General features: G+C 47.1%; 1 protein-coding gene across 1 annotated transcript in view; it reads right to left on the bottom strand.

Annotated features, from left to right (window-relative positions):
• The window catches only part of PITPNC1 (phosphatidylinositol transfer protein cytoplasmic 1), a 252,604-nt gene that overhangs the window by 103,879 nt on the left and 133,177 nt on the right, over window positions 1-15,548 (bottom strand). The window contains exons 5-6 of the mRNA XM_045813945.2: window positions 8,044-8,132; window positions 6,764-6,771 (exon numbers count right to left, since the gene is read on the bottom strand). Coding sequence (XP_045669901.1) covers window positions 6,764-6,771; window positions 8,044-8,132 — 97 coding nt within the window. The remainder of the gene's footprint in view (window positions 1-6,763; window positions 6,772-8,043; window positions 8,133-15,548) is intronic.

The raw sequence follows: 15,548 nt of genomic DNA, 5'->3' as shown, positions 1-15,548 counted from the left end.
CAGCAAAATAATTACAACACTGGGGAACACCGGATAGGCCACTACTACCTCTGCTCCTTGGGTAACAGCAGCCATTCTACTAACACAAACATGCTTCCCATCTGTCATTGTTCCTTCTGTGGATCCTTATTAAAAGATATTTTGGTGGAGGGGCAGCTGGCTGGCTCGGTCGGTAGAGCATGTGATTCTTGATCTCGGGGTTGTGAGTTCGAACCCCATGCTGGCCGTAGAGATTACTTAAAAAAAAAAAAGATCTTAAAGAAAATAAGTTAAAAAAAAAAGATATTTTGGTGGAACAGGATGGTCATGGCCCCCAAATATAATGTAGCAACTGTGTATCTAGGTCACTGCTGTCAAATTAACTATAGCTTACATTTTCAAATTCTTACAATTAAGAAAAAACTTTTTTCCCCTTTATGACTCCCAAGGCTGAGCTGATGCTGCTGAGCTATGTTCACAGTCCGGCGTTGCTTTTTTTTAGCTCTAGAAAAACAAAATTAGTGACTTTGGAAGGCAGCCAGTCTCTTCGGGCACCTTCCTTTGTGACTTTACAAACTATAGAAGAACGGCAGGTTTTGAAGAACTGGGAAGATAGTCTGTCCTCTGGAAAACTGTCGTCGTGTGACTCTTTGTTGACTGTGTAATTAAGACTCCCCCCCACCCATAGCCAAGCTAAAGATATTTTTTCCACTTCCTGGGCAAATGGCATCTCCACATAATTCTAACCACACAGTCATACACGGTGATGAAAAAGCTTTTACGTTTTGGTAACTGTGATCATGTTGAAGCCCTAGATGACCCTAAATAGAAAGTTCTCTTGTCTGGGTTTTGTCACAAATGAGGGCAGCATGAGGTCTCAGTAACAGGCTGGACAGTCAGATACAAGTCTGAGGGGATCCTAGGAATAGATGAACACTGCTCTGGGCTAATCCTATGAGAAGAGACAGCTGTCTAGAGTCTTCAGAGCCCCTCTGCCTCCCTGGAGGGTAGGGAGGCCAGGGTGTAGTGACCCCAGTGGAGAGTCAGGCACTGGAGAAGTTTTGCTTTGGGCAAAATTTTGGGCACAGACAGGAAATATGGGCTTGAAATGACATCAAGAAGAGGTATTTAGGATTAAAGGATTAGAGGACAGAGGGGCCAATGGAAAAGCATTTCAAATGGGGGGGGATGAAGACAATTGAAAGCATCTGTCACAAATCCAGAGAGCAGACCCTGTAGTCAGAGAGAAGAGTGGGCTCTTCCGCCCAAGCTGTCTTGGGCAGAGAGCGTGAGAACTCGGCCGAGTCCAAGGCAAGGGGAGGGGGTAGCTTCCGAGTGACCACTGCAGGCCTGACAGAGTGCACCTGCAGCCCGAGGGACCAACCCAGACTCCCAGGCACTGGGAAGGCGGAAAGAAAAACTGTGCTATGTTTAGGATGGAAAACCAAAGTGAACTAGCCGGGAACAATGTTGCTTCCCTGTGGAGAATGAAATACAGACCTTGCTTGACATTCAAAGCCACCAGGACTTGACCTCCATGTGTCCAGGATCCAGCAACAGCACTGGACCACTGGCCCTGGAGAGAGCACGCTCTGGACTGGACTGCGTCCCTCGCCCCATACGGAGAAGTTCAAGTCCTGAGCCCCCAGTGTGATGGTATTGGAAGGTGGGGCCTTGGGGAGGGGATTCGGTTTGGATGCCGTCATGAGCGTGGGGCCCTCAGGATGGGACGACTGCCCTCATGAGAAGAGATCAGAGGGTTTGCTTTCTGTTTCTCCTAGTTCTATCAGGACACGGCAGGAGGAGGGCTTTCTCCAGGAATCAGAGGATATCCTTGATCTTGGACTTCGCTGCCTCCAGAGCTGTGCGAAGTCAATGTCTGTTGTTTAAGACAACCCATGCATGGTGTTTTTTCCTTTTTAAATTTTTTTAGATTTTCTTTTATTTTTTTAGATTTATTTATTTGACAGAGAGAGAGAGAGCTCGAGCACAAGTAGGGGGAGAGGGGAGGGAGAAGCAGACTTTCCACAGAGCAGGGAGCCCGATGCGGGACTCGATCCCAGGGTTCAGGACCTGAGCCGAAGGCAGACGTTTAACCGACTGAGCCACCCAGGCACACCCCCACAGTGTTTTATTATACAGCCCAAACTAAGACAGAGCAGGTGTCTGCAGGTTCTACTACCCCTACGGTCCTGCTCAAATCTCACCTTCTCCAGGAAATCTTCCCTATTTGCTCCAGGGAGAATTTCTCCTTTCTACGATGCTCTGGGCTTCAACCATAACACTTAGCACAGATCTTCCTGGAAATACTGACAGTTGTGAATTCATCTGCTCTCACCAAATCTTCCCCAACTCCACCCTCTTCAATCCACTTCACTTCCTGAGCCAAACCTACCTGAGGCAGGAAGTACGGACATTGTTCTGACAGGTCATTTGATTCGCCTTAGTGTTAACATGGCACGTTCACGTCAGGACAAGTTCCTGGGTTATACATTCCTTCTCTTCCTTTCCCTTTGGTCCAGCCATGTGCCCTTGTTCTTATACCCTAATTATTGAACTTGAGTCTCCGAGACCAGTTCTGCCCCCTTGCTACCCCTCCTCCCCTAGGGTTGCCAGAAAAAAACCACAAGAGGAGTAATCCTTCACTAAAAGTCTCTTCTATGCAGTATAGTGAAAACTATTTGCTATCAGTCTGAAAATTCAGTTTAATAGGACATTCAGCATTTTTACTTGCTAAATCTGGCAACTTTATCACTCCCGAATCTCATGATCAAGTTACCTGTGAAAGATGGCTGTGTCCTGTTCTTACCTGGACACCTTCTTGAGGACTAGAGCCCTGTCCCTGAAGCTCAGGGCCCCCTTCCTGTCACACTGCAATTGCTTGTCTGGCTGGAGTGCCCAGGGCCATTCATTCTGCCTGCTGGTATGCATTTCTGCTGTCAGCCCCACTCTGAGCTCATCTAGCTCCGTTCGCAGGTCTGGTGCCAGCCTGCCCTCTGGGCTGAATGATGGCCTGTCCCATCTTGCCTCCAGAAACCCCTATGCCTTGCTGGTAGCTGCCACCGCAATGTCTAGCTCTTTCCCACAGGACTATGACTCCCCAAAGGGCAGGGGCTATTACTTGAGGCAACCTGCTCCCAGGATGCGTTACATTGTTGGTGCTTAATAAAAGGCAGTTAACCTAAAACTGAAGGATGGTGTTACTTACAGGTTGAATTAGGTGTATGCCCCTCCCCCCGCCCCCGCCCCCCCGCTGTGTCCAGATATATGTTGAAGTCCTATCTCCAGTTCCTGAGAATGTGATCTAATTTGGAATTAAGGTTGTTGCAGATGGAATTTTTTTTTTTAAAGATTTTATTTATTTATTTGACAGAGGGAGAGGCAACGAGAGAGGGAACACAAGCAGGGGGAGTGGGAGAGGGAGAAGCAGGCTTCCGGCTGAGCAGGGAGGCGGTGAGGGGCTTGATCCCAGAACGCTGGGATCATGACCTGAGCCAAAGGCAGACGCTTAACGACTGAGCCACCCAGGTGCCCCTGCAGATGGAATTATTTAAAAATAAAGATGAGGTCATACTGGAATCGGGCAGGTCCTTAATCCGATAGGACTGGTGTCCCCGTAAGAAGAGGAGACACGGCAAGGAAGATGCCATGTGAAGACAGACAGAGATTATAGTGATGCAGTCACCAGCCAAGGAACACCTGGGGCCACCAGGAGCCTGGAAGAGGCAAAGCATTCCTCCCCTTCAGGCTCCAGAGGGGGCCCGGCCCTGCCAACAATGGATTCAGACTTCCAAGCTTCCAGGAGTGTGAGACAATGAGCTCCTGACATTTCATGGCACTTTGTTTCGGCAGCCCTAAAACATGACCCCAGGACCGCATTAGGGAGGAACTGACAAAAAAACAAAAACAAGAAAAATAAGGGCCTAGAAGCGATCAAGGAATATCTAGAGTCAAACAGAAGGGGGTGAGCAGGAGACTATACAACCATAGCTAAGTTCCTTACGATCAGTCCCAATGTTTTCTCCAACAGAAATAAAATAACATGTCCCTTTGAAAGTCCGAGCTGTGTGATTAGAACTACAGGAGTCCTGTGGGGTGGAGGCTAGACAGAAGGAAAGGCCACGACCCCTGAGAAATCCTCCATCGCCTGCACAGGAGACCAAGTTCAGGGTAACAGAGGCGGGCCAGAAAGCCTTCCACAGGAGGGCTGCCTTAGGAGCTGCGGCCTGGAGGGGACGGCTTTGTCGGGAGCTATGGTTTTCATTCTGTTGCATTCTGTTTTCAGAACTTCAGTACTATAATACCTATTCTTAAAAAATGAACACAATGTCAAACATTTTTCAGACTCCATTTCTCCGTTAATCACCCCCACATTCCATGGTACCGTCCTTGGCTTATGGGGAATAAGAGCCACCAGTTTTGGGTCAAGTCAAGGTGACCCAATTCTGAGGCTCATCGGGCAAATAACTGCCTTTGCATAGTTGTAGGGACATGAATTCTCTTGTCCCTGTAACTATGGATTACATTTCAAATGAAAACTCCATGTACAAGCTTTCGGAGAAGCAGGAACTGGGGATAACATCAGGAATCAATCAAATCAAATCATATCCTAGACAATTAGTGCCATCCAGTCTCATAACTGGAGCCCAGTCTGCTTTGAAGGACATCAAGATCTCTTCCCATTTACTTGCCCACAGAACTCCCACTGTAATGATGGCATTTCCCAGCGCTGCACAATAAATAATACCAGTGAACACATCCTGAGCATTTACCATGAGCCAAGGACCAGGCTAAGATTTCACGTGGATTACTTAATATAATCCTCATATCACCCTTATGAGATAGTTACTACGTTTCCCCACTTACAGATGATGAAGTAGAGGTTTAAAGGGAAGCAATTTGCACAACTGTTAATAGAAGCAGGATTCAAAAGATACCAGTGTGTTCCTCTTAGAGACTGTGCAATTGCTAGAAGCCGCGGAACTGGGGATAGTGTTGCCTGCCGTGTACAGGCAACATGCTAGCAGTCGTATACATCAGGGGCTGGCAAAATATAGCCTGGGGCCAAATTTGGCCTGTTGCCTGGAGAAACTCCACCAGGCCAGTATCTTTACATTTGGTCTGTGGCTGCTTTCGCAGTGACAGAAGTTGGCCCAAAAAGCAGAAAATATTTAGCATATGACCCCTTACAGAAAAAAAGTCTTTTATTTATTTATTTTTTTGAGTAGGCTCCACACCCAGCATGCAGCCCAGTGTGGGGCTCGAACTCACGACCCTGAGATCAACAGTTGGGACGCTTAACCAACTGAGCTACCCAGGTGCCTCCAGAAAGAGTCTCTTTTAGATCACTGACTCCTTCTACTAATGGCTCTACGAAAGAGGGTTTATTCTAACTTTAAAGATGAAGAAACTGGTTCCGAGAACTTTAGCTGCTTACTTCTGAAATGTAAAATTTGTATTTTGCCATAGAATTGCCTTTTTTTTTTTTCAAAGTTATGGACATTAAGGAGGAAATGCTATATATATTCCTCTCATCTCATAAAAGAAGACATTTTAGTACCCAAGAATGGGGGGTGTAATTTATTCTCCTTACAGGAAACTTTAAGTGAAATAAATTTAATTTTATGCACAACTTGGAACACTATTCCTATTTTCTTCATTTTGCAAAAGGCAGGTGGGAACATGGTCATGGACTAGCATGAGTTCAAGAACTGGCAACTGGGGGTTCACTTGCTTAAGAACTCTCGGCAGTACGTGGCAGAGCCAGAGCTACAGGAGGACACTCAGGCCTGACTCCAAAGCCAGTGACCCTTCTACTCTGTCACTGAGATGATCTGTCTTTGCCTCAGGCATTCCTCTTGCCATTCAAGAACTCCTTATTGAGCACCCACTGTGTGCAGGGTACCAGACTCATGCCAAGGACACGACGAATCACTTTCCTCCATTTCTCTCTCACCACCTCTCTTTCCTTTGGCTGTTCTGATTAAGACCAAAAACTTGACTCCTGTTACAACTCAGTTAACCATTGTCTTGTTATGACAACTTGACCTGCTGGCCGTTGAGGAAAATGATCCACATGAAAATACCACAATGCAGTGATACTCTAGGGTCTCTTTTTTTAGTGTTAAGTACTAACTCCTCGAAGCCTTTAGGATAGGAAGAAATTAAATGATTTTTATCAAGTCACCAAGACTGTCCAATTCAGAGCTCAGAGGAAAATAATCTCAATGAGGGGTGAATGGCTGGCCCTGTCAATAGAGGAGGCAACTCTTGATCCTGCGGTTGTGAGTTCAAGCCCCACACTGGGTATAGAGATTACTTAAATTTTAAAAAAGTTTTTTTTTTTTTTTTTAATCTGAATAAACGTCTTTCTAGTTACAAGGTCCTCTGATAAGTGATCAGGTCACAGCCTATAGGTAGAAGCCCTGTCTTCTAACAGTAGCTACTATCATCACTTTAATAAAACCATGTTTCTAGAAACTCTTCTACTACTGTGAACTATCACAAGTAGAGCAGTCAAGCTATTTAAAAATACAAGCAAAAGTTAATTATGTAAAGTGACTATCAAGGCATTTTAAATTAACATTCATATTCTTGAACAAATGAGAACATGCCAGTGAGTGCATTATATATAACTATGTAATAGCCTACATTTAAATATTTCTGATTCTGAATTATTCCTCTATTTTTTTTATTACATGGATAAGATGAGAAGTGCCCGGGAAGTTCCAATTACTCCACTGATCTTAAGCTGAATATTTAAAAATGATTAAATGAAACTTACTGTGTATTCTGGTCCCAGATGTTCATTTGGACAAGAGAGAAAAGAAAAAAGAGACAAAATGATGATTTAGGTCATGCTTATATGCAATATAAAACCACAGAACTAACAAATACTGGTGAATTATATTAAAAATATGTTAAAGAAACATTTCAAAAATTGAACTTTCATAAATATCTCCATATTTGCTCTTGAAACTCTTTCAGATGATACTTCTGTGGTTGGGCAGATACGGACTGTAAGACAAGATTCAATTAGCCTATAGGTTTGTGGCTAATTAAAAACCGAAGAGCTGGCATTCTAGAGGCAGAATTAAAGACTAATAATTCCAGCGGAGCATTTCATTAACCACAAAGGAAATCTTTTAAGTGGAAAAGCAGCTTTTATAACCAATAAGAAGAGCTTGTTACGATGACATTCAAGTGGGATCTTGAATTTTCACATTTGAGGGCAAGAACCATACCTTCCAAATTCAGGGCCACAGTTTCTAGGTCAGTATCAGCACAGCGTTTATTACATGTGAGACGGAGGGTGAGCTTAAAATTATCATATTATCCCACTGCAAAGGAAGTAGTTTGGGGCAGAGAGAGCCAATAGAACTTTTTACATAAATTATAGTCAAGGTTTGGGGGTGAGAGTAGGACTCTTGGGGGAAGGGGCTGTAAAATAAATCAAAAGACACAATTTGTTTATAAATAAACCCCATCCCCAGATTACCTGGGGACTACCGAGGAAACAGGGAGAAATGAGGATAATGAAAACTCTAGACATATCACTGAAAAGAGTTTCACCTGCCTTCTCCATAAGCTATTTACCACAATCACTTTATTTATTTATGTTTTTAAAAGATTTTATTTATTTATTTGACAGAAAGAGACAGTGAGAGAGGGAGCACAAGCAAGGGGAGTGGGAGAGGGAGAAGCAGGCTTCCCGCCAAGCAGGGAGCCCGATGCAGGGCTCGATCCCAGGACCCTGGGATCGTGACCTGAGGTCTAAGGCAGACCCTTAACTGACTGAGGCTTAAAGGCTGAGCCACCCGGGCACCCCACCACAATCACTTTAAACAGGAAGATGGAATGGTTGATCTTAATTCCTACCAGTCCCTCCCTCCACCCCTCGCTAGGAAGAGCGGTGACCTAAAAGGATGAAGGCAAAGGGTGATGGGCAGATACTACAGGGCTCTCCCAAGTGCCTGCTTGGATAATAAACCCTAAATCAGTGAAATCTCGCTACTACTAGGTCCTATTGCTACATGTAACATATGGGTTATAAAAAGGACTTACCTGTAATTGTGTAGGGATAATAGTTCCAAGCCTTTTCTGTAACATAAAAGATTTTGGGAACAACAGCTCTAGCCCAGCTAGGCAGTTTGCTAAGAGGAAAGAAACAGAAAGAAAGAAAAAAAAAAAGACCATTAGAAAGACTCTGCCCAGAGCCTCATGTGCTCCCCACACCTTCCTGGATAAACCCCTAGAGAAAGCAGTGGCGCTCCCGGGCAGCCCTTCTCCCCACAAGTCATCCCTTCCCCACCCCTCTGGTCTTTGTCAGAGCTCAACATTCTCTGTGCATATTCATATGCTCTTAAAATGTGGAAGGCAGGTGACACCACAGCCTGGTGGTGGTGGTGATAGGGGGGGGTGTTCATAGGATTGTTAGCCTCTCCTCTTTGATTTGATTTACAAGGACATGAGATTTCAGCACCTGGCAGGTGCCCTGTTGGGAGGGTTTGGCCAGCCTGGCCTAGGAGTCATATGGCATAAGTAGTAGGATAGGATGTTTAAGCCCCAATATGGAGGGGAAAGAAGCAAAATGGTAGAGCCAGGCATCAGCTTAACAATCCGCAAGAGTGAGGTTTTCAAAATGAACTAAACCAACAGACAGTAACAACTGTAGAGATGTGAAGAATAACAAAATACAGTCCCTCGATGACTGCAGTCCTTTGACCTGTGTCCCCCACCAAAGATCTATCCGTCCTAACTCCCGGTACCTGCGAATGGACCCTTATCTGAAAAGCAAGACTTGTGAGGCTGTAATTAAGGACCTCAAGGTGGAATCCCCTTTGGATTTAGGGTGTAGGCCCTCACCCCAGGGACTGGTGTCCTCCTGAGAAAGAGGAGAGGGAGATCTGGAGACAGGGACACACGCAGGGGGAAGCCACGTGAAGACAGAGGCAGATGCTGCAGTGATGCCACCAGCAGGCTACGGAGCACCAGGGATGCCGCGGACACCAGAAGCCAGGAGGGAGGGCATGGACCAGCTTCTCCGTCTGAGCCCCGGCAAGGAGCCAACACCGCCGACACCTTGATTTCAGACTTCTGGCCTCCAGAACTCAGAGAGGACACATCCGTGTGGTCTAAGCCACCGAGCTTGGGAGGATTTGTTGTGGCAGCTGCTGGAGAATAAGACAGTGGCACAGCCCTTCCATGGAGCAGGAACCCAGGCAGCCAGGCGCAGAAAACCAATTCTTAAAGAAAACCCGGGGGCACAGGTCTCAAGACCTTTTGTAAGCCAAAATATAATGAAGTTTTGTTTTATTTTGTTTTATTTTCCTTCAGGGGCAAACTCTACAGTGTAGTACAGACGCAGAGAACTCCCTATTACATTTAAATAGATGGGATCATCTATTCCTTAATACAAGTCTGCACGATTTTATTCCCCCGCCAGCGCTATGCCTGGGGTGGGTTGTGTCTTTCCAGAGGCTACTAGTGTTATTTCTTTCCTCTTCTGGTGCCTACAGCGAAGTGTCTGGGACTCTGAGGCCTAGCGGGACTCCAGACCCTCAGATGATGTCGCAGACTTGGGTCCTGAAGGCAGCACGTTGGCAAGAAAGCACATCACAGGGCACTTCTGAGTTTCAAGCCAATGGAACTAGACACCGGGGATGTGGAGCTAATAGAACCCCAAATTCCCCAACCCCTCTTGGACATGGGACTTAAATGACAACCAGAGCCTGAAAAAGACCGTGTATCTTGCACGTCTTCTCAAATTGTTGCTCTTGTTTCTGACGGTGTCCAGGACCTGCTTTTAAAAAGACAAATCTGTATTTCCTACGGCTGGCCGCACCTAACTCAAAGCTCTGGGCCGTTTATCAGGGTCCAAGCAAATGGGACTCGAAGCTCCCGTGAAGCAGGGTGAGTGTCAGACGAGGCCACGGGCTGGGCGGCGGAAGCGGGGAGCCGTGTTATAATCCACAGCATCGCTCTCGCGGCTCGAAAGCAGAAGGTCTCACGCCTAGAAAATCGTCTCAGCGGGAACTGCTCATTTACCTGCCGTTCCCACCGCTCGAAAGGAAGGGGCTACCTCCTGACAGGGGTTTTTATGGCTTTTACCTTTGATTTATTCTTTCGCTCGCTGGAGTTGGAGAGCAACCAGGGCGGACGTCTAGAGTGGGAAAATCGCGTGGGGCTTGCTTGCGGGAAACGGGCCTGAGCGCATCTTCCCCTGGGCTCCCTCCTTTTTGCCCCCCAGCCCTGGGCGATGTCTGGCAGTGGGTGGTGTAGGAAGCCGTGGCTTCTACTCACAGGCAGCTGGTGTCCTTGTGCTCTTAGTGGACTGAACCAGAATGGTAGACTCTCCCCCCAAAGGAAGCTCGCATTTTCAGTGTGTCCGTCTCCCTACAGGCATCAGGCCCCATTCCCCACTGTCCACTGCACCCCTCCCCAGATGCTCCTCACACATAAGGCTCTGGGGCCCACGCCCCCTCCCTCCATAAATCACTCCCTTTATCACTTAAAAAGCCTCCAGCAGAACCACATTCCTAAGCAACAAGCATTTTCTGGAAGGAGGATGAAAAACAGTGGCAATTTTCCACTCATGTTGAGACTTTTTTTTCCTATTTGTCTAAGGTCAGGACCCCAGCCTTCAGAATCTTCATTTCTTGTGTCTCATCCACCAAGTCCTACAGGATATCCAGCACCATCATCAGAAAAAGAACCCCATAACGTTCAGCCAAGATGGCTGATACCATTTTATGTGACTCTTCGGAGGAGTCCTGGGAGGAGACCCTCCCCGTATAAGCCATCCGTCAGGCCAGGCGCAGGAGGCATCGACAACAAGTTCCAGGACACAATTTAAGCCCATTAACAGATCTCTCAGCCCCCACTCTGCCCAGAGCACATCATTATTCAAATCGTTTTTGTCTGAGGAAGTAAAATTTATTTTTCCCTGTGGCAATGATTTATCAGGGCTGCAAAGGAAAATGGAATGAAATTAGTCCCCACTGCTGCTGTCACTTTCATGATGTATGCTGTCACACAGCCTACAATTCTAAGGAGAAGTCTGTCACTCAAACACACTGCCTGGTGTCAGACAAGAGTCTCTCCTCCACAATGGCGCCATGGTTTCAATCACATCCTCGTGGCCCACTGGCCGGGACCAGACCTCCCAATGGCCCCCGTCACCGTGGCTCAGGCTTTAGAGACCCTGAGGAAAAAGGTGGACAAAACCCTGAAGCCTTCACAGAATCGGAAAACGTGCGGATGGGGAATGATACTGTTTCCCAAACACCTTTGTCAATACCCCCAAAGACAGATGTTTCAAAACATTTGGTTTTTTACTTTTAAACTTTAGTATGATCTAGAACCCGTTGATGACACAGCCGGGGGGCCACCTCGTCCCCGTCTCCATGAGACTGTCCTGCTTGCAGCATTGAAAGTCCCTCCATGCTAGAATTCTTCAGTCCTGGGCAAACTGGGATGCTGGTCAACCTAGAGCAGCGGTTCTCAATGGGGCAGAGGGGGAATTCTGCCCCTTCCCTGGGGGGTGGGGACATTCGGCCACGTCTAGAAATGTTTTTGTTTGTCACAACTAGGAGGTCGCGGAAGGGGGGCAGGGACGCTGCTGGCATCTAGCGGGTAGAGGCCAGGGATGCTGTTCTACATCCTACAATGCTCAGGAAAGCCCCCCGCCGCAAAGAATTCTCTGGTTCCAAATATTAACAGTGCCAAGATTGGGGAACCCGGCCCTGGACGTAAGTGGATATAGTTACCGCCACCTCCTCACGTATTCCCTAGGCCTCCCTCAATTACAACCGACCTGGATGAGCAGGACCCCTTAGGCAGAATCTGAACTGGGCTCAAGTTAAGAGTGTTTACTGACTCCATAAAGAGCGTCCGGAACGGAAACCTGAACCGTCCCTCCGTTAGAAGCTTCTGGCACTTTGCTATCCAGATTATCACCAGATTCGCCCTGGTATCTAATCTCTCTTTGCAATTTATGCTCATTTGGGACTATTTTTTGGCCCCGGGAGGTACTGAACATCATTAGGCCAAATGTGGTCTAAATGGAGTCTAATTTCATTTTCTCAACAGGGGTCAGAATTATGATGGTCTTTACTAGCATCTTGATTTTAGCTGTTTTATCCACCAACTCATGCAGGATGAGCAGCACGATAATCAATCACCTTTTGGACTTAAAACATTCCCAGCAGAAAGACAGCCCCTCTGAGCTCCCTTCACTTGGGCTTTTCTCCTCCACGGGGTCGCTGAAACCTGCCGCCGTCCGTGCTGAGATGACGCTCAATACCGTCAGCCCACTTCCGTGACTTCTGAAAGGACTGAGCTACCTCTTACGACCTCATTCTCCACAGTCCAGGAGGGATATTCTGACCTTTGGTTTCAAACCTGGCATTTGACGATGATTTGATAACAATCAATTGTATCTACCCAGTGACCTGTGAGGTCTTTACATTTCTTCTCCAGCGGCTGTGAGATTTATTCGCTTACTCTTCTTAATGGCTATTCTGGCTGCTCTTTTAGCTCGGCTCTTAATGTAATTCTTTACATGGCAGCAAAGAGAGGAGCAGAATTTCCAGACTGGAGGCATCACCTGTGAGAGGCACGGATGCTGGGGCTTCGCCCGCAGGGAGCTCCTTGAACTTGGATCCCACCCCCACTCTCCCTATATAGAAGAGCAGTTCGCGTCAGGGTTCCGGGAAAAGAGGGCCTCCTTCGTGTCGGTTCTTGGAAGGCTCTGCTCGGACAACATGATGGTAACCCAGCTCGCATGCTTGGAAGCACCAGGGAGGGGAGAAGGCCACATGTGTCAAGAGCACTGGTCAGGAGGGAGGCAGGACCAAGGTGGCACATGCCTGACTGGATGTCCTGCTTTCTAAGATCCAGCCAGAGGCGTACATTCTGTTCCTGGGAGCTCCCATGGGAGAAGGTGAATGAGGGAGCAGAAGGGAGCATGAGAACTTCTGGCATGTTCTTAAGGATTGAGATGGGAACAGAACAGAATAGCACAGACTCAAAGGTATGTTCGGAAGAAGTCCCTTACACGCTCTGCTCCCCTAGTACATAAAATACTATAAATTATTCAGTTTCATGTATTTAGTATTATATTCAATATTTGGAATACATAAGACTAAATATCCTTTTTTTTTTTTTTTTTTTTAAGAGAGAGAGAAAGCACACCTGAGTGGGGAGATGGCAGAAGGAGATGGAGAAACAGAATCCTAAGCAAGCAGCGAGCTCTGCACCCAGCGAGGAGCCAGACCCGGGGCTCGATCTCATGACCCTGAGATCATGACCTGACCCGAAATCAAGAGTTGGACACTTAACTGACTGAGCCACCCAGGCGCTCCTGTAAGACTAAATAGTCTAAACCAGTTGATATTCATACATATTACAGCTGTTGTGCATGGTCCCGCCCAACTAGAAGGTAAGTTCTCCCAGGACAGGGATCTCTGTTCTGCTCATTGCTGCATGCCCAGCACCTCCAACAGTGCCTGGCACACAGGAGGCAACAGTAAATATTTCCTGAACGAACAACAGTTGGCTCTGGATATTCAATAATGACCAGAAGATTCTTTCAAAAGAGCCAGGGAATAAGCTCTCAAGGTCAGAATCCTTGAGAATTTCTCTATGACCTGTGGCTTGGGCAGCACACAAGCTCTGGGCACTGAGCTCTTTACTTTGGGCAAGATCTAAGAAATGAGATTAACTTGCTTAGCAGATCTGGAAGACCTGGGAGAAGAGAAAGAGGAAACGTGAGAGAAAGACCCAAGTCCGGCCACAGAGCTCGACCGATGAGCTGGTAGGGAGAGTGACCAGCCGGTGGCTTCGCTTGTCCAGCCAAACCCCATTCGTAGCTTAGAGAAGCTGTACCCTCTCCTACCCAGAGACACAGAGGACAGGAGGGGTTGCCCTGGAAGGCAGGAGCCATGTAACAGGAGAAATGTTGTCTTCTTCACACAAATCGATTCAGGCATTAGGCGGAATCACCGTGAGAAGCTGGCAACCCTCCCTGAGTGGCAGCTGCCAGCACAGCCTAATTAATCCAGCAGCCGTGGTGGGGAAGAACATGATGCTTCATGACTGAAAAACAAGCCTAAAAATAGGCTCCATCTTTTCTCCAATGCCCCTCCACCCTCACCCCTGCTTCCCTTCCCTCACAGGCTTCATGGGAAGGCATCGGAGAGACGCTGTGGATGAAGAGAAAACACTAGGGGACAAAAGAAGAGCCCCATCCTCGCATGATTCTGGGCGACGGGTTTTATTCAGAATCGCTATTCCAGAGACTGAAGAGCAACCTTGCCTCCTTTCCCTGAATGCCAGCTGGAACCAGGATTTTTGAAAACAAGCCAAGAAATACCACTTATTTGGTTAACTGAACTGGATCGAAGGCCCAAGGACAACCACCAAATGCACTAACATATTAGAACTAACGAGATGTTCCAAGTATATTAGGCAGCCGCCAAAATGTACTGTGCACCCAGCAGCGTCTCGGACGCTGCAGGGAGGCCCCGAGCATGGGGCACCCCCACGGTCCCTGGGAGACTAAAGGCAAGCAATAAAAGGATGAGTGGCGTTTTAAAAAGGCATGATACCCACTTTAGAAATGGGAAAAGGATATCAGTAGATATGTCTCCAAATAAGACATATGAATGGCCGACAGGCACAAGAAGAGATGTTCCACGCTCATTAGTCAGGAGGGAAACGCCAATCGATAATGAGATACCACTTCGCACCCACTAGGATGGCTAGAATCAGAAAGACAGACAACAGCAAGTGTCAGTGATTATGGGGAGAAACTGGAATCCTCGTACATTGCTGGAGGGAATGCAAAATGCCGCCCCTCTCCCCACTCGTTGGTAGCCCGAGCCTGGACTGGAAACTCAGTGGGATGCTTTATGGTTGGGATTCTGGAAGAAGTGATAGAAAGAAAGGGACAATTTGGACCGAACCACGGCAGTTGTGGTGATGATGGCAGAATGGAGCGGTCTGTTTGCTGCCCTTGGCCCACTGGAGCTGCCCCTTCTCCAGCCTGCAGATAATCCTGTGGGTCATTCACATCCCTCCATGAAATGTCCTGCTCAAGTCAGACTCAGAGAGAAGGTTCTGCCTACACAGGCTTTGAGTAACTCCAGTCTCTAACAGATGCTTCGGGTAGTAGAGTGATAAACCAATCTCCAAATGCGATTTAGCTTCCCATATAGATTGATGTGAGGAAGAATTGTGCTCACTTTCTGCCAGCTCATGAATTCAGGTTCATAAGACAATGATATTTCTTGGCATAAATTACTAAATGGGCAGTAGGACATCTTAGCCAATGTCAGAATCTACTTCCCTGTAGCCAGTAAAGGGGTCGACAAGATGCCACCCACAGGGGCAGAAGGATTCTCTGGAGCTGAAGACATCTGAGAATCAACAGTTGCAGGAAGATGCTTTTACTGAACTCCCCTTATCTGCATAAAAACAGAGCCTCCTGAAAGAATTCAACTGTCATAAATGCCCTCCCCAGGAGTTTCACAACCAAAGAAGACTGACTCCTCTCACTAGAGATGAGA

The sequence above is a fragment of the Ursus americanus genome, chromosome 23 (assembly GCF_024610735.1).
Source record: "Ursus americanus isolate L20-20 chromosome 23, mUrsAme1.1.p, whole genome shotgun sequence".
Classification (NCBI taxonomy): domain Eukaryota; kingdom Metazoa; phylum Chordata; class Mammalia; order Carnivora; family Ursidae; genus Ursus; species Ursus americanus.
Note: the sequence above shows the minus strand (reverse complement) of the source record. Positions and strands in the feature narration are given on the sequence as shown.